This window comes from Onychostruthus taczanowskii, unplaced genomic scaffold, assembly GCF_017590055.1.
Source record: "Onychostruthus taczanowskii isolate IOZ18803 unplaced genomic scaffold, ASM1759005v1 scaffold38, whole genome shotgun sequence".
NCBI classification, from domain to species: domain Eukaryota; kingdom Metazoa; phylum Chordata; class Aves; order Passeriformes; family Passeridae; genus Onychostruthus; species Onychostruthus taczanowskii.
The window spans coordinates 1,467,452-1,494,159 of NW_024501237.1; the positions used below are offsets into that span (position 1 = coordinate 1,467,452).

At 41.4% G+C, this 26,708-nt stretch overlaps 1 protein-coding gene across 1 annotated transcript in view; it reads right to left on the bottom strand.

Annotated features, from left to right (window-relative positions):
• Positions 1–26,708, bottom strand: part of ADGRL3 (adhesion G protein-coupled receptor L3) — a 318,746-nt gene that overhangs the window by 144,389 nt on the left and 147,649 nt on the right. The window contains exons 5-6 of the mRNA XM_041412143.1: positions 21,383–21,397; positions 18,812–19,612 (exon numbers count right to left, since the gene is read on the bottom strand). Coding sequence (XP_041268077.1) covers positions 18,812–19,612; positions 21,383–21,397 — 816 coding nt within the window. The remainder of the gene's footprint in view (positions 1–18,811; positions 19,613–21,382; positions 21,398–26,708) is intronic.

Here is a 26,708-nt window from a genome sequence, read left to right on the forward strand (position 1 = left end):
AAAGGAAGAACACCTGTATTTCTGATTGGGTATCTGACCTATGTGGGATTCTAACTTTTACAGAATTAACTTCACACTGAGCCCCAGTAATGACCACCACATTGTTTAGAAGCCCAGGATGGATACATGCTTTTTTTTAGCTGGATCAGAGGAAGGACAGAGCAACCCTGTTTAATCCTTCTTTTGTAGCACTATATCTAACAGCACTCAGTGGCACTGGGGACACTCAGAGGGAGGTATGATTTCTCGCTTGGCACCTTGTGATTGAATGCAGTCTCAGTAACGTCAGCCATTCCAGCTCTGATTGACAAGAATAGTTTCAAGTAACATTGGTTAAATGGCTCGGTGACCGCTACTGCAAGAACTGTGTGTACACAAGCATCTGATAAAAGAATATTTTGCTTTCAGTAATTGCATTACAAACTAGCCCACTTGCTGCAGAGGGATTCTTGTGCATAATCTGCTAAAAGAAAAGAAATAGAAGAAATGAAGACAGAAAATTTCCAGTGTGGAAGTACTTGTGACCCCACCATGGCAGTGACACCTTCAGAACAGTATAAATTCAACTTTCTAAATCTAGCTGTAAGTCCTCAAGCAAGCCAGGTGAACACTGAGCAAGCCTCAGCCAAAGGTTCACCTCCCTTCCACAGCCCCTGTGGATGGAGGGAAATGCCACTGATGAAGGTGGCTGTGCTGCTCCCTGTGCCAGCCTGCCCTTTCAAAGCGTGTCAAAGCTCCTTGGCACAGGTGACTTCTTTGTGAAGGAGCTCATGCTTTCATTGTGCTTTCCCTCCAGGGATGTCCTAATTAGAGATGGGGTTTCCTTCTCAAGTTACTGAATTTGAGGAATCATGCTGTTGTTATTTCCAGGCAAATTAAACAGGAAAAAAGATGGTCAGAGGGGAGGAATAGAAAGGGGAAAAATGTCCTGGGGTGGGGGGAGAAGAAAGGGACCCATGGCCTGATGCATCCACAAAAAGGACATGAACACCTTCATAGCAGGTTGGAGACCTTGGCATCCAATCCTGTATCCCTGTGGTCAGGAAGCAAGTCCTCTGAAAGCTTTTCCTTTGCAAGACGCCAGACAAAGATCTCCAATTAGTTTCATAAAGATGAGAAGCCAGATTGAAAGCTGCCTGTTATTTGACACAAAGGTGGTTTTCTGTTCAGCATAAGCAGAGGTTTAGAAAACACTGAAAGATTTTCAATAAGGTGCAGGAACAAAAGAAGAAACAAAAAGTGGAGGGCAGCAAAGTATCTGTGCAGTGGATTGAGGGCAAATACCTACACTATCTGCTTCATAAGATGGATGAGCAGGGCTGCAGGTTGTCCCCAGGTACCCAGTCAAGCTGATCACAAAGGTTACAAATGACTGAAACAAGCTTAGAGCACCCAGGACAGCTAAGAAAAAAACACCTGTGAAAAAGCCTCATTTTTCAGTTGTTTGAAATGACATTCCTCAAAAGTCAGTGCTGGGAAGACATTTCACGTTCAATCTCAGGCATGTGCCAGTCAGGAGCGGCAGCCCTAAATTCTGCAATTACATCCTAGGACTTTTAAACCAAAGGAAAATAAAACCCACAAGAAATAATAAATATTATAGATTTAGGCTTTTCTTTGCTGTGCTTCAAAGTCTTCAGGAGCCATACTTTATAGCTTCTCTTTCCACTTAAAAATGCAAGATGACTTTTATACTTTTCAACGGAACTGAAAATCCTGTGATCACAGAGAGTCTGGATAAACCATACCTGAGCTCAATAATGCAATCACTAGTGCTGACAGCCCTGAAGTTACACTTCAGAGGGCAAATTGTAGAGCTGTCTTTGTGAAAATTTGTATATTCTGGAGGGCATTTAGAAAATGAAAACAGAACACAGTTCCAGAAGTCCAAACTCCCAGTGGTTATCTGGTAACAAAGTCAGGCTGTTTGATTTGGCACTGGAGCAGATGAGTGCCCCAGTGTGCTCTGTCCTACCAGCTATGCTGGGATAACCTCCCAGGGAGGTTAGGGATGAGCTGGGCATGGGAACATCACTGCACAGCCACAGCACCTGGGCAGCTGCAGTGTGCTCAGATTCATGGCACCCTGAACCAGAGCCAGACGTTTTAGCAGCTCGTGGTGTGCACAGGACACACACACAGAGCTGCTGAGACAGCTTGAGGTGTTCAGCAGGAGAAATCATATTTGAAACAGCAAGTCAGGTTTTGATTAAACTGGCAATTAAGCAAGCAAGGAGCAGCATGCCCTGCAGCTGCAGAGATGACAAGACAAAAGACCAATTCCTTTGGTGGAGCAAATGGCTGCAACTTTGCTGCCTTCAGCAGGGCTGCACTTTTCCATGTGAGCTGTGGAGCCAGCCCTCTCCAGCCTCAGACAGGACCGTGACATAAATAGTCCTGAACTGCATTCAGCTGGGAAGAAGCCATGGTGCAGGGAGGCAAAAACTGACACTCTACAGGGATTTGCAACACAGCAATGGGCCAGCAGCAGCACTCACCTTTTATGCTGGCTTCCTCTCTCAAGCTGTTGGTGGACTCTTTCACTAGGGGCAGCTGGGCAAAAAAGTAGCCAGGCACATACCTAGTGCTACCCTCTGCCCACCAGAAGCTGGCAAGGGTCTTCAAGCCTGTTTATAAAGTTTAGCCCATTTGTGATCAGAAGCTTCTCTGAACTAATATAATACTTTCCAGTGAACTCAGGCATCTTACATTTTCAATGGGCACAGGACAAAGGAGAACTTCACAATTCTGTTACAATTTCCCCAAGCTGTTGATCATTTACCAAAATTTCATTTAATAGGAGGTCTGAAAGATGAAGAACTTAGGATCATTTTAGGTCAGCAGTCCTGATGCTCAAATTTTAGCTCAGAAAATTGTCAGAGACAAATTAATGCATTGGAAACATCAGAAATGATCACTATGTTTAACCAAAGGATAAGCTGCAGACAGTGATTGTGTAGAAAAACTTTGATATCAGCAAAACCTTTGTGCCCTGGTCCACATCCAGTTTCAGACCAAACGTCCAGAATTCAATTTAAAATATTATGAACGCAGCACTAACATGCACTGAGAAAAGCAGGTGATAACCCTACTGTGGGGTGCAATGAAATAAGAAAATATCATCACTGTCTGAAGATGGCTTAGATCACTGGACGACAGCAAGCTTCCAAGCACTCAGGTGAGACTCTGGTTGGAGGAGGAGGACCCCACAATATGAAGTGGAAAAGCAAGATCTCAGAATGGCAGAAAATTCAGAAAGAAATTCAGCCCAGCTCAAGAAGATGCAGGGCCTGGATCCATTCCTGCCTCTTTTTCAGAGAGATACCCTGGAAAGGCACCAAGGGTGAATTTTAACTGAAGTCCTCTGTGCTTAGCTCTCACAAAAAAGGCCACACTGACAGTTAACTCCACTGGCCACCTCTCTGTCATCCCTCTACCTCTGGCATGTGACATTTTCCTGCATGTTTCAGCTCCCTTCGCTGGTTTGTTCTTAGCTCGATGCACCCGACCATCAGAAAACCTGGCACATGATGCACTCCCTGCTAAATGCCAGCCCCTCCATTCCAGCCAGGAGCTGAATCTCAGCCATGCATCCAGCAACACAGATGAAACACAGAGCTTCATCTCAGCAGATAAATAAACACTGGGCAATCCTAGTTAACTCTGGATATCAAATGCAGCCAGGGTGATCACAGAGATCTGCTCCCTGTGCACAGCTAAGGCACTGATTTTTATATAGACAAATGTATCACCACTGGGCACAGTTACAAAATGTATCCTAACATGAGATTTATGAAGATAAAGACTCCCTCCCAGAATTTCAAATAAGTAAATCACCCAGTAATTTACTTGGCATGCTTGCTCCTTTTCCTCCCAAGGCAAAATGCAGGTTGTGTGATTCATCTTATTACTGAGTGGTCAGCAAACCTAAGACTCCTTGGGCAGCTCAGCAAGCACTGTCCAGTCTTTTCAAAATTTCCCACTTGCAGATGAAAGTTATGAGCTATGAGAAAGGGCAGAGTATGAAACAGACCTGATATAACCATAGGGATAGCTAGAAAAGCAGAGAATATTCCTTGTTACATCTCCTCTATGTAGATAATCTACAGTTTCCCTGCTCTGTCTAAAAATGCAATGAGTTGAGGATACAAGGCTCAAATCAAGAACATTCTTCTGGAAAGGCTGAAGGGCCATAATGTCAGTCCATACCAGAAAAAGAACAGATCAGAAAAACCTGCTCACCAGAGGAAATTATGATGTGCAAGGATCTATTTTTAGTATAACCTGGAAGAAAAGACTGAAATTTATGAAGGATTTTGACTTTCACACAATATTGACTCAAGGGACATCAACCCTTTCATTTCCATAGAACTGCACTTTGTTTTTCCCCTTTGGGCAATACTATAATGTTCTATGTTTAAATGTACAGTTTTCTACATCTAATCCCCAGGGTGGTATAAAAAACCTTCAACCTTGACAGAGAAAGAGGAGGTTGAGAGCAGCAATGCCCCAACTATTGCCACCCGGCTGACTCCTCTCCAACCTGCGAAAATCTGTCTCTGAATTTCCATCAGGCTAATGCTCTTTCCTCTTCAAGGCCATGTCTGTACTTGGAAACATCAGAGGCTGCAAACTACTGCCCAACAAATCCAGAGAGTCTACCCCTGTCAGTGTTAGAACTGAGTCTTTGCTTCACTAAAAACTATAGGAATTTTTGCCTAATTCTGGAGCCTCTCCATTCCCTCACAATCTTGCTTCCCCTCTCTGGTCTGGTCTAGGCCTTTTTCCTCTCCTGCTAAGCTTGGTATTGACCAGCTGATGCTGTCTGACAGAGCCAAGGACCTTCACTGCTCTGCCAAAGCCCAAGTAGTCTTGCCCAGAAAAGAGGATCCCATCAGACAGAAAATAGATAAAGGGATAGAAATACATCAATGCCTTATATTGCATTTGGAGTGATGTGCAAAATCAAATTAATTAGGTCTGCATAATATCTTGATGTCTTGAGTCAGGGAAGCCTATTAAATGTTGATATCTATGTGAATTACTTGGGACAGCTTCATCCCAGGAGAAAAAACCCTTCTCTGTCCCTGTCTTCCGTGAGAACAAATGTGTATTTAGCGTGAGAATCCTACTTTTTCAAATATATCTCATCAACACACAAGTATCTATCCATCTATACATCTAAAATGTGCACAGCACTTCTGTCAATAGTGCTCCCTGCAGCAGTAGCTTCAGACAAGTCTGCACTCAATGTTTGATTTCAGATACAAGAAGATGAACAGCAAATAGGCTTAAATAAACATCTCAGAGATGCAGACATGGCTTTTTCCAAGTCAGCAGCCACCTCACAGGCCCTCCAGATGCCTGAGAACCTCCCCATAAAGGTGAGGCAATGTTTTTCTGGGCAAGAGTTGCTTCCTGGGGACATGGCCACTGACTTCAAGCTGGGCTTTAAATCTGCTAAAATTGAGTAACAGGATTAACCTGGAAGCCCATGCAAAAGGCATTAGTGTTTTCCAATAGGTAATGAAACCAGGTATATAAAAATCCAGGTAGACAAGACCAACTTTTTCTTTAATTCTCTGGAATTACCTAAAATATTTCCTTTTTTAATAATGGGATCCAGTTTTCAGGCATTCAGTACAACAAATTTTATGTTGTTAATAAACACATTTGTCTAATGAATATCTCCTGGTAAGCTTGCCTGTAATTCAGGAAACCCAAGTGTAGCCAAGATAAAAATATGCACATACTAAAAGCTCAAATTGAAGAGAGAGAAAAAAAAATCAATTCAAAGTTAAATTACCCATCTTAAATTTCAGTATAAAGGCTACTAGAAATACTGAGCTCTTGAACTTCAATTAATCTCTAGCAATTAAGCCAGAAGGCAAAAAAGATTCTTCAGAGTATCAGGAAGAGGGAAAAAAAAAAAAATAAAGCTTCAAAGAGCTCATATCAGATTTGGTGGGGACGTCACCATTGCTAAAACTTCCATTCATGGCTCTGTTGGGCTGATTAACTCATGCTTGTCTTAGACTCCTCCGGGTTTCTTTTTTCCAGGCATTGATGTGTGACTGCCTGCTTGCATGTGGCGTACATTTTCCAGCTTCACTTCTCAGGGATTAATCAGCAGAAGTGCTTGTCATGGTTAAATAGTTTTATTTAATTTGCACTGTGTGAAGATATTTGGGCAAAAGGGAAAAATAATCAAAATTTAATTACGTTCCCCCCCTTTATAATGAGAAATAGTTGCATTCCTTGGAGACTCAGCTGGGAATAGAACATTGCTTAGTTTTATTGTTAAATATGCAATAATAAGAAAAAATAATAATTGAAAAAATCAATAATCAATCTCTTGCAGTAGGTGAGTGACAAGCCCAACACAGGTAAAATAGATTCCTATTATCAACAACTGAAGTTTATAAAGATACTGAGGGGACAAAAAACATTGACACCATGTCAGGAAACATTCAAAGGACTTTATTACAGGTTTCTAAACAAACAGAAATTTTCACTAAATGCCTCAAAGATGTCACTCCAATCAGACATGTCAGCTATGGGAAGTATCAACTTTAGTGGCTGGCCAGAGTCTGTGCCTTGCCAGTTAAAGGATTTACTAAAACTTTACCACCTCTCCTTTCTAACTTCAAGCAAAAATATTAATTTGTTTTCTGTGGATTCCAAGTGGAAAGAAAGACTTCCTTAGCCCTCTCTTCCCTTGATATAATTTTTCCTTACATATTACCTATCAGAAAAGGGTCCAAAGGTTTCCAGGGAAGATGAATTAGAGAAATGCACCGATGCATGTCATATTTTTTATGATTATACCTTTGGCGTATTAAAATCAGCTTTCAAATTGGAGTCGGGAGAGGACAGCCAGGTCACTGTAACAACAGCTTCATCTGGAGAGGACCTGCTGCTTTTACAGCTGTAGGTTTACTCACTGAAGAAAAGACATTCCTCACTGCTAAGTGTTAACTAACTGTAGAAGGAAACTTCACATCATTTCCCCCTACCCTAGAAGACATCACAAGGAGGAGATTTAATTAAACACGTAGGGGCCATGGTTCAGCAAGGTGATGCTTACCACGTTCAAGGTTTGGATTGTTTGGAATCAGATTGTTTGGAAACCCACAGCCCAAAATTCCTGCTGGCACCGCCTTATACCAGCTACCCCAGTGAGATTTTGCAGTAATTTTTGGCTAATTCCAATAATTTTTCTTTGGTTACAGCTGATGTTTACTCTGCCAAGAGCATTGTGGCAATGACTTCCAAACACGCACAGGACCATTTTGGTCACAAATTCTGCTGCAAAGGGGAAGAGAGGACTTCCCTAGCTTTCCCTGATACATGTCCATTTAAAGAGTTCCTCTCTCCAATGACAAGAGGGGGATACATGCCTGCCCTCACACTGCTCAATCTAACGAAGCCACAGCCTTGATAAAGCCTCTCTCAGCTGGTTACTAACCACAAAGAAATGCCTGAAGGTGAAGTTTATCTAAAGTATTGCAAAACATGGTGTTTGAAGGAAAAATCATATTTCAATTTGAATTAAGGCACTGATGAGTGCAGGAAATTTATATCTGCATACTAAGAAAATCACAACCACTTTCCACCAGAATTTGCCAGTATATTTTACCATAAAAAAACTAGTGTTAACAAGGCTTTTAACACAATTAATTAATTACCCAATTACTTCTTGTAACCTCTACAGTTAATTTCCTTCTATGACCAACATATTTTTTTTCCCCCAGGACACTCCATTAAAAGAGTATGGGAAACAAAAGCAGGGGAAAAAAGACAAGCCAACAATCAGAACACTCATTTGGAATTAAATCATTCAATGCCTCATGCAAAAACTGCTGGAATGAGTTTTTGCCCTTTCCCATGGACAGATGTTCTCATCAAGAAGAAGATTAGAACTCGATGACAAACTCCAAGGTTTAAATGTCACTCCCTAGCACTCTGGTTCAAACAAAAATGGAAGTGGCATTAAGAGAGCAGTATGCAAGCTCTGCAGATTGGTAATTTCTTTTACTTAGCAGGGTTTACACACACATTTAGTGGCACTCATCATAAAGTACACATCTGAAAGCAAAGGCTTTCTTGATTTTAGTGCCCAGAAAGCTATTTTCTCATTGCTAGTGAATTATTCGCTATTTTGGTCTATTCAGGAATTTCCCACTGCAATAACAAGTTTCTAAAATCTATAAAAAAATAAAATAAAAAATCAGACCTACCATTAACTCCCATAGAAGGCAATCTCCAGAGCACTGTCTGAGCAAGGTCCAAAGAGTACAACTCAAGAAACACATTTTTACCTTTTTATGGCAAATGCAAATAGGCACAATCAAAATATTTATAATGTGAATGTTATTTTGCCTCTTAACTGAGGGAGAGAATATCCAACCAAGAAAAGCACTCAGTGAAGTGAGTGAAGCACTGATTGTCTGGGTGCCTTTCTGGAAGGTACACTTCAGTTAAAGTCAAGTCATTAGGCTCAGCAGAAGAGGAAGCGGATGAAATCCAATCGAAAGCATTACAGAGGTCAGACTAAATGAGCTAATGGTCCCTTCTGGTCTTAAAAAATCTATTAATCTAATTTAATTCTCTGTTCTACTCCTCATACCAGAGTAAATTTGAACTCATTTATATGGAAAAAAAACACACTACAGCAGCCTTACACAACACTGTGTTCTGACCATGCAGTTTTAGGCTACCCAAAAGCTTCATTTACTCCCCACTGAGCTCAGGAGGAGGCCTGATCTACCCATAAAGAGAACTTAGATTTACAAGCAAGGCACCAGCCACAGGCACCTCTCCCAGCAGAATGTTGGATGAATGTTCACCTTAAACTGTACAAATCAACCAGAAACTTGCCAAAGCACTCTCCACCTTGGCTTGGGTTTTTGGGTGATGGCATCCTTCACTCAGCCTGATACTTGCCACAGAGAAGAGCACAACGCTTCCATCAAGAAAATCTGTTCCAGTCATTCCAAGGATATTTCTCACGAATAACTTGTAACACACTCAATATTGCATCACGAAAATACTTGGCAGTTACTGTCCAGTGAGAAAAGCAAGCACTTATGAGGAGAAGGCCAGAAATATTCACTGCTGTTAATGTTACCAAGTTACACAATATGCTCCTGTCAAGCAAATATATTTTATTATCCCTCCTTCTCCAAAAAAAAAAAAAAAGGAAAAATTGCCCTTTCTCCCCTTTTTTTTTTTCTTCTTCTTCATCCAGTTTTCCCTCAGTATTTCGCTTCTCCTGGAGCCTCCGGATTCACATTAACATCACCAGTCATTTGCTTAATTTGGCAGTACAAGGGTGCAAAGCATCACATGAATCCAGGCTGATAGACCTTAGTGAGCCACAGCATCCTCCAAGCACGCCTTGACGCCTTGGATAGAGGGAATAATTTAACACAGAGGAGCAACTGAAGGCCAGTACATGGAAGCTCACAAAAGCTTTTCTTCACATGGCAGGTTGGAAAGATCTTAAGAGTGGGGTAGGGACTTCATCTCTGCTGGCACGTCTATATTTGATGTTGCCTTTACTTTTTCTCTCTGCCTGCAGCTTAGACAGCCCTTCCCCGGTCTCTGTCCCAAACATCAACAGATGAAAAAGAACTGCAGAGCTGCCTAACGCCTCATCTCTCCAGTGGTTGTGTTAATTTATTCCAGCTATTTGAGGGAAGCATGAATGGCACCCCAGTAAGCCAACTCAAACTGGTATAAAGGCAGCCGATTTTCCCATCTTCTGTCATGACCAGTGTATAACTTCTATACTTTTTAGCTCTGATGTTTCTTTAGGTTTTTTTTCCCCCTCCCTTTTGAGTCTCAAGCAGGTGGTACTTTGTGAAAACAGACCCGAGGAGCTACGTAACATAAAACGGCCGGTTTGCCTCTTCAGTGCCAGTCACTTCAAACTGAATCCCGTATTTCAGTGAAACTTCCCTTAAGTCCTGTTTCCTCTCAGCACATTTTAATCAAGCAAAAATCCTATTTACAGTAAAGAAATCCCGTTACTGTGAACAAGCACGACATTGTTTTCTTGGACACATCTCGTTCACCTAAGTTTTTATTGTCTCCTTTGCCCTCCAATCATGAGCACACCACAAAAAACAACCTTTTCAACATTAAAATGTAAGGCAGATAGTGCAACTTAAATTCATATGGATATTCACCATTTGTTCCAACTTACAATTTATATATTCTTTTTGGATGCTTCAGACACAAATCAGGATGTCAAAGGGCCTCTCACTGGCAAAATGCAATTCCTTCCAGAACAAACAGCAATCCACTGCAGACTCACTCCTGAAGCCTCTAGCCCAAACTCCCACCAGCTTCAGAGGATTTATCTGAATAAAAGCTGAGCTGAAACTCTTCTGGAATTTTGTCCCAGAAAGTTTTTCATCATATCAGCCTTTACTTTTGCACACCTGGTGGACTCCCCTGAAAGAAATCAACACTTCTATTCTTGATTTTTTTCACAACTTGACTCTCTTGCTTTAGTGTAGTTACTAATAACAAAATGAACTTTGAGAAGGAGTGCTTTGAAATGCTTACTACTTATTTCTTTCCTTAATCTGTGTTCCCCTTTCAGGGGCATTTCACAGACCTTCACAGCTGGTCCCATTTCTCCCTGAATGTGGAGATGTCCAAACTAGCTACCAAGATTCTTTCTGCTCCTTTAGCCGAAATTCTCTTCCTATCAGTAATCGATCCAATCCAGCCCTACCATGAGAGTTCAGCTTGATTTATGAGGATAATGCTGACCCTTCCATTCCTCATACATGCCTTGGGGTACTGCTTATCAGCACTGAAATACCTCTGGAAAGCTGACTTCCTGCTGGATCTGAAGGATGGGGACATGCCAAGGACAGCACCACAACTGCCTGAAGTCAAGTGAAGGCTCTTTAAAGCCTCTCCTTAAAGGTTCAGTAATTTGGTAGCTGACTCCTAAAGAGCTTCTTACTGTTCTTTAACCCAAGTATGAAGGCAGAAAGAAGGGCATCCCCTGCTTGCTTTGACTCTAAAGTAGAATATGGCAGGGCATCCATACCTGCTTTCTCAGTTAAAAAAAAAAAAAACAAAAAAAAAAACAAAAAAAAACAAACCAAACCCCCCCCCCCCCACAAAAAAAAAAAAAAAAAAAAAAAAACAAACCCCCCCCCCCCCCAAAAAAAAAAAAAAACCAAAAAACCAAAACACTGAGAGAAAAGAAAAAGAAAGAAAACCTGGCATAGCAGCACTGCACTGCAGAGTGCTGGTGGCATCTAAGATGTTAATTAGCAACACTGAACTAGACTTTAGGAGACGAGTCTTAATAAGTGCTGCTAAAAATACTACACTAGTCATTTCCAGAACAAACACAATCAGTGGCAGACGAGGGAGGAGAGCAATCCAGACCCGTGGTGGAGGTATTTTCAGTGGGGAACAGGAATAAAGGCTGCTCATTTCAAAAATGCAGTAGCAAAAATACCAATCCAGGATAACATGTCTCAAGCCAGGCTAGTGGCTCTGCAGCCAGGCCACATCAGAACCACAAGGAGCAGAAGGTGTTTGGACCACACGGGGCCTCGAGGTGCACAAATATAACCTACATGGAGAGGGTAATGCCTTGAGAAAAAGCCTGGCACATTACAATCTCAGTTTGGGCTGGGAGGAAAAGAGCTGGCAGAGGCAACAGCTCAAAAATGGAACATCCAGGAGTCTCTTTTTGGGCTAAAGCCCCAATCCCATGCAGACCCCCATCACTGCACACAAGCCAGCTGAATCTGCTGCCAAGGGATAAATGATGGACTAATCACTAAAATCATGTTTAAAAACTCAACACTCAAAGGCTGTCCCTAGTACACAATGCAGTCCCTTTCTCCTGCAGAAAGCAGCCTTGGACATTTGCTATGTGTCACCTCTTGCTCCCTGCTGCTGGCAAACAGCTCTAACCCAAAGTGCTGGCACATTCACAGCTGGGTTTGGTGCTAAGTGGACTGATAAGCCATGGTTGATGGCAGCATGACTCAGTGGTCTCGAACTCAATGAAATAACAATTTAATCACTACTCAGGCTGATTCCTCACCTTGAGAAGCTTGCTGCAGAAGAGGAAAAGCCACTATCCTTCACTGGCAGTTAATGCTTTTTTCCCCATGCAATCACCCCCCTATCTGCATCCCATGCTTGCTGCCAGAAACAGCTGTCTCAGCTTTTCAGACACGTTCTTGGCAAGGTCCTTTCCCCCTCACCGTGTTTGACAGGATTATGAAGTGCCGAAGCCTCAGGCCTCCTTTTGTTTTGAAGCTTGAAAGTGAAGTTTTAACTTAATCATTTTGTCTCTCCTTGCCCTTTCCCTACTTCAGCCATCCTGGCTGCCCACCAGCCCTGTCCCTAAGCACTCCTATGGGAACAGGATCCCAGCCCATGGATTTAGACAATGGCAAGAACTGACCTCCTAGGAGGATACAGCAGTTCCTCAGCTTAGCTCATGGACGGGTTAGGTCTGCTCTACCATTGTCTCAGGATGGTTTAAACAGGTGCCTCAGGAGCAGTGAACTGAGGAAGAGGAAGGATGCTACAACTCTGGTAAAGTTATCTGCTGTTCCATGGTAGTTTTACTTAGGAAAGAGGAGCAACCACATATTTATTCATACTGAAGAGACACTGAAGTTCATCCCACTGCGCTAACCAAACAGTATTAATATTTATGACATGCTCTGCAAAAGGAGAATTTTGAAGCTCAGGAATATTGCACTTTTAAAGAGTTTTTTGTGAAAAGGCAGACAAAAAAGCTCAAACTTCAGCTTTCCAGACAGAAAGCAGAAACCCCTAATTTCAGAAGTCTAGTGTGGTATGATGCTTTTTTATCATTTTCTATTCAAACACTGCTTTAAAAAAAGGGCAAATTTATAACAGGATAAAAACTAAGAGACAGACCAGGCCTCAAAATGGAGTAAGAATGCAATACTGTCCTCCTGTCCCTTTGAACTTAAGGTACTGTCTGCCCAACAAATGTAGGCTGAAAGGCCTGCTTTGTTGTAAAAGATGTTCTGCTTTTTTCACCTCCAAACTCAGACATACCTTTTTGCCCAAGATAGCAAAAAGGGACTGAAATATTCATTGACTAAATAGAACATGAATATGTGGGCAGATATTGGTGGATAGAAGTCAGGGCTCCAGTCACAGTACATGTTTAGCAGAAGCTCCTGAAAGCAAGAGCTTATCTCTCTGAAAGCCTCCAGCAACACTGTGCAACCAGCAGCTGTCACTGTATGCAATGAGCAGGAACAGGAGCGAGAGAGTCAGGGATGCTCCTAGGTGGGAGGAAAGCAACTGGAAAGTAAAAACACAGGAGAAGCAGCAATTAAACACTCAGCAGCTCCCTAAAAAATGGCCTTTTCTCCACCAGGAGAACTGCTGGTTTGTCCACCAGGAGAACTGGTCATCAGAAAGGCTCAGCCAGCCTTTTAAAATGCAGCCCAGATTCAGTTTCAGAGATAGCAAATGTGACTTATCACAACGGGGTCTCGAAGCAATAGCAGTTCATATCCTGTGCACAAGTGGGATTTAAGACCCTGTAGCCCTTTTGATGGGTTCCTGGGCAAGGAAGTTGGGCATCAGATGCGAGCAGTGCAGGAAGCAGCTCCCTGCCATATATGAGCACGTGACAGCTTTGAAATGTTCAAGTTCCTCTGCCCACTACCCACATTACTCAGCTGTCAAAGGAAAGGCCTCAGATTTATGATGTGAAAATTACATTTTAACGAGGTGTCATATGTGTTTAAAGTCCTTATTCATCACCATACTGCCACATCTTTTACCCAAGACACAAATGCACATAATTAGCATATTATAAGGACAGACGGTTCACCTTATCTGCTTTGTGAAACTGCTTCAGGAAGAAAAAACACAAAACAACCCAAACATTCTGACTGAATAAAATACTTGCAATCACACATCAAGAGAGCATCCCACAATACTTGACAAAATGTGGAAGATAAAAGTTTGACATGCACCCTCTGGGATTCTTAAAATATCAGAGATATCCATGTAATTTCTGTATCACATTTGATTATCAGAATGGCAGTCCACAGTGTTAATATGAAATGTGCAGAAGCCACTTAAGCACATGTGGGCTTTATTGGAAGTCCTACAGATCATATCAGCATCCTCCTTATGTACTGGGCATATTTATTTATTAACTTCACGCGTCCATGGAACAGTCCATACGGTAATGCTTGGGTCTCCTGGGCATAATTTAAAATATCTTCTTGAAAATAGGAGGTCTGTGTGTCCCATGTCACTGGGAACAGCTTCTGGGACATCTATGGTTGTGTTTGAGGGTCTCAGGATGAGAGAAGAGATGAGAATCTTGACTCTTGTGTTTCAGAAGGTTGATTTATTATATTATGGTATTATATGGTATTAAAATGTTATACTAAAATTATACAAAAAAGAATAGAGAGAAGGATCCATCAGAAAACTGAAAAAGAAAAGCAAAGAATGATAATAAATGCTTGTGGCTCTCAGAGAGTTCACACAGCTAGACTATGATTGGTCATTAAGTAAAAACATCTTACGTGGACCAATCAAAGATACACCTGTTGGTAAACAATGTCTAAACCACATTCTACAACCATCAAATAGTTATTGTTTACATTTCTTTGCTGAAGCTTCTCTAGCTAGAATAAAAGAAAAATCCTAGCAAAGGATTTTCATAAAAATATCATAATAACAGACATCAAGGCCAAAATACACACAAAGGGATCTTTAACTTGGTGCAAGCTCTTCCTTGGACTTCTCTACTGTGGGGCATGCTCCAGTCCCCACCTAAGCACCCAAATGCTCAGCTAGCACATACTGAGCCCTGGCAAGAGCTGCCAGCACTGGGGTACCTAATGAATTTAAAGGACAGAACTGGTCTCTGTGATGCCCAGGAACCCCTGGCTGGTGTCCAGGCAGGAGCAGTGCCTGCTCAGGGAGGTGCTGAGGCACAGAACCAGGAGATGTGTGCTTGCATGCAGCACTGCGAAGCAGGATGGGAGCACTTCACCTTTTTGGAGAAGGTTTGTTGATATTTTCTCGAGTTTATTTGCACAGAATGTATCATAAGTGAGTGATGATTAAAAAAGGTAACTCTGGTGAACAGCAACTGATTAGGCTGCAGAAAATTTTCATCCTGTCACTACAGCCTTCTGTTTCCCTCTCTGCATATGTCTAGTAGAACACATTAAGAAAATAACCTGAATACTGTTGTGGGTTTAACTTCTTGAAGAATGAGAAGAGATGCAGAGCTATCCTTACTAACACTTCAAATTCAGAAACTCAATAGAAGCTACAAAGAAATAACCCAAAACCTCAGGAGCATTTATGAAGAAGCATCCTCCAAAAAGCTCATTTTAAGGCCAAACAGCTCAAAGAAAATACACTTCAAAGACTTTTGGTATCTTCAAGTTCACTTCTTGAGGGCAGACATTAATAATAGGTTTCTTGGGACTTGCAGGCACTGAGGAGTGTTTGCTTTCAAAACCACTTTTGGGATAAATGGAAACAACCCCAGACAAAAGAGGGGAAAAAAAAAAAAAGAGCGGGGTAAAATCTTAAAATGCAGCTTTTCTCATTTCTGAGAAAAACGAATGGTTGGGTTTAATTCCATCAAGAGCCTTGAATTGCTTCTAGATCAGCTAATCTCAGCTTTTAGCACTTCAAAGTATTTTGTTTTCTCCAGTAAATTCAACTGCTGCAAAGGTTGAGCACAGAAACTCCAGGATTTGGCATTCACTCTCTCCTAGGAGTAAAAGCCCTTTTTTTTTTAAACAGTAGGTGAGAGTGGCTCTGCAACAGGGAAGATCTCAAGTATGTTCCAAACCTACATGCACAGATCTTTAATTAAAAATCACAGAAAATGCTTAGACACTGTGAACAGCAAGAGGATGTGAGCCCTGCCTTTCCTATAAATTAAGCAACTCCTGTCAACTACCAGTTTCTCTGAACACTTTGGGAAAAGACTGAAAATGCTTGATTCTAGGTGAACTGCAGTCCCTAGAACCCGTATGATGCAAGTGATTTCTAATAGGTTACTGACTATTTAAGTAGTTAAATATTTCACTTTTCTTGTTATGATCAATTTTTGGTTTTAAGAGCTCTTCTAAAACTTCACCCTTAATTGTTTTTTAACAACCCATATGTTCAACCCATCAATTTTACAATCCTTCTTTTATTTTCTAATTAAGCTGATATTGTTTACAAATTTTACTACTCAAATTGTAACACCATGGAAAATGCCTCCATAGAACATGGCTCTAATACAAAGGAAGTGGTGATTTTTGTAGAGAAGAGAGACACATAACCACAGTCCACTCCATTAAAAAAACCTAAAAAACCCAGTTGTATTGTTGTATCAGCTTCAGTTCATGCTCTTTGATGGAGCAGCTGGGTTTATACCAATCAGATATTTAGTGTTATATGTAAAGCAATGCAGAAAAGTTGGTGCTAACCCAAAAGTGGGTTACACTGAATTTGGAAGAGAAAGCATCATGCAGACCTGGTCTCCTTGCTCCTCTCTGCAAAAAAGCCTGATGTGAAGCAACTATGTGCTCACCTGTTCAACTCAGAACCAGTACTTCTGTCTCACTGATTCATCAAAAATTGTTCCCACTAATCAGGCTATGTGGGTAATGGAGCAGTAAACTCCCTTAGTGAAGTTTTTTCTCTTCTCTTTGAAATGTCTTGGCCCATTCAAGTCTTCTTATAAAAAAATTCAGTTGCTGTCATAGCAGACCTCTCAGAAGTTCTCCAAATTTGGAAAATAGTGAGGTAATGGGATCCTTATGCAGTTTTGCCAGAAAAGAAATCCTGATAATTCTCAGAGAAGAAAACCACAGGTAAAATTCAGCCTTTTATCCATATTGCAAAGCTTTATACAAAATTTGCACACAGGGAATGTCAGAGAAGGCTCACCAGATTCCCTGACACCAGATTAACTCTTTCATGCCCACCATTCAAAGCTAAGAACTGCTTTAGCTTCCTATGTGAGGCACTGGGGGATTCTAAATTCTCATCCAAACCAGAGTGAGGATCTTCAAACAGAGTAAACCGGACTGACACAAAGATAAACCTACTCTCCCATTTCACCATCTTTCACTGCAAAAAAAGGGAGAGCAATTTCCTTTTTTAATAGGATTTTTTCCCTATTTTAGATATTTTACTGATTAAAGCTTTTTTTTTTTTTTTTTTTTTAAAATTAAAGATGCTATTACTGACAATGGTCACCACGCAAAAAAGCACCAGCAAAGAGTCTGTTATAATACCTGGAAATAATTCACTAAAAAGGAGAGAAACTCTGTGAAATGGAAGGGATGCAATTGATTTCCACTCCTTGGGAATAACCAATAGCTCACAAATTGCTCTGCTTCACTACACCACCCAGCAAGTACATGTTTGTCATTAAGTCAGGAGAAAGAGAATTATTACTGTATTTTTTACTCATTTGAGATCTTGCAGAGGTCAACATCATTGAAAATATCTCCACTCCTTAACAGTCACTCAGTTCTTGTTCATCTGCTCCTTCAAGATTTTCTTCTCTCCTTCCTTACATTTTTTGTAAAAAAATCACAATTTCAGTGCCAGTTTACTACTTTTATTCCAGGCCTCCCCAGATTTTCATACCCACGATTTTTTTTCAGCATCTCTTGATCCACTTTCACTTTATATGGGTAACAGGCTGCACAGGAAAAGAAAATCTCATCAACAGAAACCTTTTCACTTCTCTTCTGCAATCTAAAGCCCTGAATCCACTGACCCACTTACAAATTTCTTACTTACAAAAGGAAATGTTTCAGAAAAAGCCATGTTATGGGTTCAATACTTTACTGTCCAAATTATATTAATTCTGCCTTTTTAAAAACTTTTTTAGCCTTTCAAATTACACAGTCCACCACAAGGACTACTTGATACTATGACTACATCAGTACAGTAGCAACCACTTAAAACCACTGAGCAAATCCTGTTGGGGAACTCTTGCAACATCATACAAGCTCGACCACAGCGCAGGCTAAGTCTTGTTATTAGTAAAGTGGCAACTTCATGATTGCAAAAAAATGATGGACTTCCCTTATATATAAGGGAATATACCTAAAGTAACTACCTGCACAATTTGTGACAGGAAAAAAAGGTGGAAAAGCTGGAAAACCTCTGGGGGCCCAATGATCCTCTAAAATAAAGTATAGTAAGTCACAGTAATTCATGAAATGCTTTAAAAAGAAAGAGAAATTTTACAGAAAATAAAGCAAGAATTTAGAGGATTTTGTTGATTCTCCTCCTGACTCCAGACACACACTTATGGGTGCATGCTCACATATCCAATTAGACTCAGCTTCTCTAAAAAGATAAAAATCCCCCAGCTTATGAAACAAAGTAATTTAAACTGGCAGGCAGTTTTCCTCCAGCTGTTTGCAACAACAACATCTTCCACACTGTGTTTTGTCAAAATTCCTGCAGAAGGGAAAATGATCTGATCATGTACAAAAGAAATTCGATTCAGGAGAAAAGACTGCTACCCCTGTGAATAAAAGCATGGGCATTTGGAAACTGTTTCAGGCTACTCCTTCATCCACTTAATTTCAACTAAGACCAAAAAAAAAATCTGCAAATATAAATGTCTTAATAACCATTATAGGTCTGTGGTGGGGCTTTATTTGCAGAAACTCAGCCAGATCAGTAAGACAGGAGTGTACTTCAATTTTACACAAAAAATAAATATTTAGGAAAAAAAAAAAACTAGAAAGATTTTTGGTATTAAACTCCTTACCTGCTCTGCTGTCCAGTGGGCCAAAATCCAAGGAGTATTTTACAACATGATAGTTGTTCCATACATACAGGAGGTTGTCCCGGGGATTATAATCCACAGCAGCAATGTACTGGTAGGAGTTTGGAAAGGGCACATCCACCATGCTATCCTTGCTTTGGTCAGTGTTATATATGTAGTCTATTTTATTCCCTGTGGCTTCGTTGTCGTCATCTTCGTACACAGACTTCACCACATATAAAATCCCACAGATCATGAAGGCATTAGAAGCTGACCTCTTGTCATAGGCAGTATCCCAGGTCCCTTCGATCCTTAGCGTGTAAGGGTTCAACTGGCTAATGACTATTTTGCCATTATTTTGTTCTGTTGCATAGATTACCCAGAGCCCGTTCTCATCCACGGCCAGGTCTATGTCGGACTTGCCTCCCCAGCGGTACGGGGAGGTGTCATGGTAGTTGGCGTTGGCTATGATTGCCTCCCCGCTCTTTATCCTGGTCCGCAGGTCGAACTTGACGATGTTCCTGGTCCGCTCCTTGTTGAAGAACAAAGCCCCGTCGTACACCACGAACCCCGTGCCGTCCACCCTGTGCGGGAGCTTGTAGGTGGTGGTCGGCCTCCCGGCGATGAAGTCGTCCTTGGAGGAGTATTCCGTCAGCGTGTCTGTTCGGTACGGCGTCCAGGGCATGTAGTAGATCTTGTCGGAGGCCTGCAGAGGGTCCTTGCACCAGGCGCCCGACTGGTGGTCAGACTCGAATAAGTGTTCGCTCTGGTAAACTCCTTTCAGCAGTCCAGGGCAAAGAAAAACTGTTGTAGGGGAAAAGAATTTAAAAGAAAAACAGAAGTTAATGACAGTTCAGGGGTGGCTGGCCCAAGCATCTCAACAGCTTCTAGTCCCGGAGCAGAGGACACTTGTGATGAGCGGAAACCCAAGAGCAATGCCTTGTAGCTGGAGACTAGCTTTCCTGCCCACGATATCTCTGGAACGAGATCTGCTCCATCAAACTGGGTTTTTTCCCCCCCTGCTTTTTCTATCAGCTGTGGTTCGTTTTCTTATTGCTTTTCAAATCTATTTTTACAGGTATACTTACTTGGACCACTCGCTTTTGTAAACTCTGAAATGAATATGTGCCCCCAAAGGATTTCTGGGTTTGTATTTCCAAATTATATTCTGCAGTGAATCTGTACCTACTAGGTGAAGAGCTAAACTCCGAGGGAATTGATCCACATATTTATTTGAACAGCCCACAGAAGAGTGGCCTAGAAATGGAAATAAGAGAAAGAAATTCCCATCCTTACAGCCCAAGTGACATTAAATATTTAAAGGATACCAATAGCAAAGCAGAGGTGAATCCCTTAGCAACTCGGAAGAGCATTTAAAGCAAAGGGAGTGTGGGGGGGGGGGGGAACACCCATCTGGAGTATAACTAGGAATGAGACTTTCCAAGCTGCTACAGGACACATGAAACATGCAGTCCACACAATTAAAAACGAATGACATATGGATGCTGAAAGGAAAAGACAAGGAAGAAAGGAAGAAAGGAAAGAGGAAGGAAAAGAATAAAGTTTGCTGGAGAGGAACCCAATGTCTAGATTTTAATCAGTTAAAAAATGTCCTGTTAAATATAGTAGTAATTCAAACTTAAAAACATATACCTTCTATTGTTACATGAGAGGAGCACAGAGGAGCAGTTTGACTAACTGGAATGCTTTGCTGCTCAGACTTCGGGGCCAGGGCACACCCAAGACCTGGGAAGAGGCTCAGCCACTGCCCAGCTGACCTCAGCCCCACGGGAACACCACCACCCAGGGGCCAGCCGGCTGGATGGGGAGGCAAGAGGAGGGATGCTGCGGAGCAAATCTGGCCCTCGCCATGCCCATCAGCAACCTCCTGGCCTGGAGGCGCTGCACACGCTTCAGGGGGAGAATATTGGTTGGTTATTTGGAACGCTGATCTCCGCGATCCACGAGAGGCACGGTGACCGTGACGATGGGGTGGGCGGCAGGGAGGCATGAAGAAGTATCCCACCGCGCGCTTCCGGCAGCACGGGGCTGGCAAGATGGGATCCCACATTCACACTTCCTGCTCGGAGCATAATTGATTATTTTTTGTAAATGCAGAAATTGATAATGTTGTCTGGAGAGCAAGACAGGAGGAAAATCAGATTTAATAACCAGTATAAAATTATATAGATCCATTGGAGTCTAAGTAACCACGCAGAGTTGCTGAAAAAGGGGTGCCATTTCCAAGAGGCTTTTATGCCATAATTAGATATACTTATGCGCATACATATGTATGCACACCTTCCAAATTCTTTGGGGCAGGAAAATGAGAGTTATCTAAGCCTCTGAATATAAATTTAATGAAAAAAAAAAAAGAAAAAGGTGGCACTGGTAAAAACTTTTCAGCAAACGTGAGTTATCTGGTGAAGTTGAGCAGCAGAGGTACTAAATAAACTTTAACAAAAAGGTAGTGAGAATTAATGACAAAGTATTTCAACTAAAACGTTAAACTGTTAAATAACTTAGCCTATACATAAGTAATATATATATATAATTTGAAAGGTATTTAATTACCTTTTTGTTCCACTTCTATTGTAGAGAGAGAGGTAAAGAGAGAAAGGAGAAAAGAGAATAGATTAATGGTACTGTATTGGCCAGGTACTTTTCTTTACCTCTTTCATAAGAAAAGGAAGATTTATTAATTTACTTTGGTATGTGAACATTTATATATATATAAATATATATAAACCTTTCCTCTGATATATACACTGGATAATATGCAGACAAGCTGAACAAAATACAGATAAATTTTAACTTGAGAAAAATCTGGCAGAAGAAAAAAAAAGCCCAACACTTGGGATGCAATGAGCCCCCGGGACTCTACCTTGTCAGCAGCAACCTTGGACTAGTTTCATAGAGCAAAATGAAATATCCATTAATAGATAGAGCATTATGCATAGAATAAAAATTCCAGGGAGAAACTTTATATAATATACATCTTCATACGTTTTGCCAAAATCCTGTAAAACAGAGATCCCTACCTAAAATAGGAGAATATTAACTTATGACGTGAAAAAAACCAACTTAGGAGAGTCAAATGAAGCACGTCCGTGGATGTTCATAGAGTCCTGTCCTTTGTCTTGGAGAAACACACTTTAGTAAGAGTTGGAAAAAAACACTGGAAACATTGCAGCACTTAGAAATAAGATCCCAAAGATTCACAGTGTTAACGAGACAAAAATATGTAAGCACTATTTTCAAAGCTCAACCCCAGAACTTGCTGGATATTTCAGTGTGAATTATCCACCATTGATTATAATGCTGCTGAAGAGACTGTGTCCCTTTGGGCAAAGCCCCTTTCAGGTGGCATAAATAAATGAAGTGCGCTTATTAATTCCTGAATACACAATACTAGTTTCTATACCTAACATCCTCCTGCAAGAAAGTTTGGGGGTCCTCATCCAAAAGCCTCCTGCAGCTGTGGCACAGGCCCTGACTTCTCCCAGCTTGGTGGGGACCCAGCAGCCTCCACACCCCCAGCCCTGCGGTTTGCTGGTTCCACGGGGCCTCTTCCCCGAAGGTGCAAGAGAAGACAGGCCCCATGAAATAACAGAGGGAGAATTGAGAACTTGCCAGCAAACCAGGATGGCTTTGACAGCTGAGAGATCTCTGTTTGGAGAAGCGAGACAGGAATGCGAAGGTGTGCACGCGTGCTTTGGTTTTGTTGCCCAGAGTTCACTCTAGCCCCTTCCAGGCCGAGACACCTGACAAGTGTCCTCTGGTGCTTGCATTGCAGAACTCTTTGCATTCAAAAGTCTCATTCATTTGGATGAGAAATTGCAGGCTCAGAGGAAGAACAATTTCAGGGGAGGGCTGCAAATGCTCTGGCTAGACATGGATCTACACGTCCCTGTCCAGAGAGGCATACAGCTGGAGCCAACTGCAGCTCCCATAACAAGTGTTTCCAAACTCCAACAGCCTTTTTTTACCTGGGCTTTGATTCAGGCTCCTTTCTATCTCATAATAGGTAAAGGTTAAAGGCAAATGTTTTCAACATGTGGCTGTCAGGGCCCTAGGGACCACAGACAATGCATTTGAGTGCAATCTGGTTTTGTAAGGGAAGGAGCCAGCAAGATTAAAGGGCTCCAGACACAGCAGAGAAACCCACACACCACTTGTTCTCCCCATCCTGGGCTGTGGCTGGTCACAGTTAAGTAAGGTATTCAGAAAAGCATTAAATGTCCCTGGCAAAAGCAAGAAAGCAATGTGACAGATCCCCAGATGTATGGCTTCACGCTGATTCCGCTGGCTGATGGTATACAGCACCTCTGGCAGCATAGAAGGCAGTACTTTACATTTCCAAATGCACAAAAGCTTTTGTAATGCGTTCAAACAGCATGATATTGTAAAGCAGGGAGAGAGAGGCTTCTAGAGGAGATAATATATTTGTGACCAGCTGATCTAAGTGACCTGAAGTGTTGATTACCCTTATCCTGAATAGCTCATATGTGTTATTAACACTCAGTGCTGTATCCAGCTCTCTTATAATTCCAAACACAGATGTGTTTTGGTGACCTTCTGAACGGTGCTTGCATTGTATGTGTCACAAACACCTATTTTCCCTCTGCTAATTTAAGACTTAATGCTTTTGAATTTCAATAATTACTCAGCTTACACTGGGGTGCCATATTCTTCAGAGAAGTTCCATGAGAAGCTTGGAGGATTTAGATCATTGAACAATATTAAAAGAAAGGGTCTAATTAGAGTCTGATTATCCCTTCAGTTACACAACATACCACTGCAAAACTGTCTTCATAAAGTAATGGTAGAATTTTTTAAAATTTTGCCCAGTTACAGACAATTTTACATCTCTGTAATGCCTGTAGCAGACTACAGAATTTAAGTACTGATGACAGCACAGGGTGCACCTTACTTACCTACAGTGATCTACAGAAAAAAAAAAAACAGGCATACACAACTTTTATTCTTACAGTGATGTCTTCCATTCCCGCTGTCACTGCATGGGTGGGTATTTCACCTTGATTCCCTACAGTGGTTGCCAGTGCCATTGACTTCAGCAGTGTCAGGGGCCAAAAGGAAATCGAGGACCACTTGCTGTGTCTGAGGGGACCTACTAACAAGACTTTCTGCATGCACTGATTTTCTCATGATTCTTCAGACGGAAGGAAAACTGAGGACAACATACAATCATGGCCCACTACAGCCTGTCCCCAAGCAGTCTCCTGCCACCCCTTCAAAGAAATCACACAAAAGCATTAATTAACTGTTCTTAGCATTGCTGGGTTGAGGCACTGAAAACACACTCTGGCACAATTAACACTTGAACAACATTAACTGCTCATTTTCTTACCGCCACATTGAATTGCACTCAACTATTTAAAGCACAAGCACACAGTGGCAGAGACATATAGAGAGCTGTCTCCCTGGCACTGCTTCAAACCCACACAACAGCAGCATAAAACTCCTGGAAAAAAAAATATGTGAGTAGGGGAATGTCAAAAGGCAATTGCAAAAGTAGTGCAAAAATGTGTGTCCTATATTTTGCTAGTTGTTTGTTTAATTTTTCTTTTTTCAAGGCAGATGTTTAATACTGGAATAAGTGACATCCACTCCGTGCCCCTGTCCCTCACAGATCTGATTGATTTAATATACTCAGACTAATAATTAACACACTCAGCACTAAACCCATAGTTAATGACAAAACAGAAGGACTGAAAATGCCAGGTTTTTGTGGCTGACCTTAGCACAAGCTGCAGCTTCTCAGCCATGCTGAGAGTGTTTTTCATACCAGACATGGTTGCTGCATCTCAAACTCACAACCAACTTGACCACATGCATAGGCAGGTAAAGCTGAAAAGCAATTTATGTGTTTCTCCCTAACACACAGCCCCATCTGTGGGTCCTAGTTTGAACAGGGATATGTTTGTGAAGCTGCAAATCTACCAAGTCACCCCAAAGCAAGCCCGTGCAGAGCCCGCTCACAGATGAAAGTGCTCTTCTTTTTTGAAGGCATGGTTGAGTCCTGGAGTCACAGTAAAAAAAAACAAGAGACGTGTTCAAAATTCGGGGCAGCAGCAGACCTGAAATAAATATACCTAAACCCAGGGAATGAAAATCACAGAATCACCAAATGGTTTTGGTTGGAAGGGACCTTAAAGATCATCCAGTTCCAGCCACCCAGCCATGGGCGGTGACACATTCGGCTATGGCACATTGCTCAAAGCCTCATTAAAACATGAAAATACTTTAAAAAAAAAAAAAAAGAAAAAAAAAGGCATTTCAAACCCACTCAACCACCATATATGGTTTACCAGAGGAAAAGCTAAGAGAGATAGCTTGGCATTTATGACATACTCTGGCAACCTGAAATTCAACATGCTGCAGAAGTACCCATCTCTGCTGCTTTTTCTTCTCCCCACACATAACTAAAGTGACAAAAGAGACCACACAGCCAAGTTCAGTGCTCACTCTGTGCAGCACAGACACAAAGTACATGGCACCACTTCTCTCATCCACCCACTCCTTCTAGGAAAGCCTGGGGTCCCATTGCAGTGCAGGTGGGCGATCACCAGATCCCAAATACCTTGATAATGGGAACACAGCCACATCCACTGCAGAAAGCTCCACCAGCAGAAAGTCAGAAGATATTTTGCCTCTAGGCAAAGGAAACCAAACAGCAATACAATGGTCTTTGGGTTCACTCCCTCCACTGCAACTATCCTCTCTAGAGAAGACACAATGACCAGACTTTGTCCCCAACCTCCACATCAAGTTGTCCCCAAATCACAACTACACTCCAGTCCTGTCAGTCCCAGTGAAACACTCATTTTCTGAGCTTTTAATGTGAAAAGTATGAACTTGCAACAGGGGAAAACCTCTTGAGTCTTGGCTCAGGGAGCAAGCACAAAGAATGGAAGAATTACGTTTTCTAAGACTATTTTACAAATACATACAAGTAATGCTATTTTTCCATTTTTTGCTGCCAAGTCTTCCTTTACTTTTTCTTTTTTTCCTCAACATGACGGGTTTTCTAGAACACATTTGAATGGAGAACAGACCCCATTAACATTACTGGAATTTTCAGTCCAAGAGCAACCTGACACTTGAATGTAAAGCACTCAGACTTTCATTCTCCAGCCAGAGGAATGAAGAAATTATTCTTATCAAGTATATCACCATGAATTATCTTCCCTGTGGCTGACAATTTCTCTTACGAAAAAACATTCAACCTCAAGCCTCTCCGATGGAGTTCTCCACCAGACAAAAATTATTCTACAGGCTAAGCTTTAAAGTTTGCTCAGGTTTAAGCTATTACAGTGGTGGGAGAAACTTAGTTTGTAACATTATTTTAAGGTCTCAGTAAACAGAGTACTTCCTTCTTCTTGGCTGTATGTAACTATGTGTGCACATTAGACTCCCTCCTGTAAAATTGGGGGGAAAAATTGATTTATTGCACAGGAGACATGCCTGCTTTTTACAGCAAATGAAGAGTTAATCCTTTATTTAATAAAAGGAAGAAATAATTTGACTTAACTTCCAGATTACATTTTTCATATAATATCCAAGCACCACTAAACAAAGGTGTTCTACGCGTACTTTGAGCTACAATGGCTTCATGTAACACATTCCCAAAATTATCACCTCCTAATTAATTCTGCTGTGAAGAACAGATTGGAAATGTCAATAATCTATGCTTTCATGAACCACAACTTAAATTAGATCCTTAAATATGGTATCTATAGATCTGCAGAAATCAAAGCTGTCATTTCTCGTAAGTGGATTTTTTTTCCTCCTTAGATTTCCATTCATCTGATAAATTTGTGAAACCTTTCAAACCATTAATTTGGGCTTCCTTAAAATGTCAGTGCTTTCAGTCTGC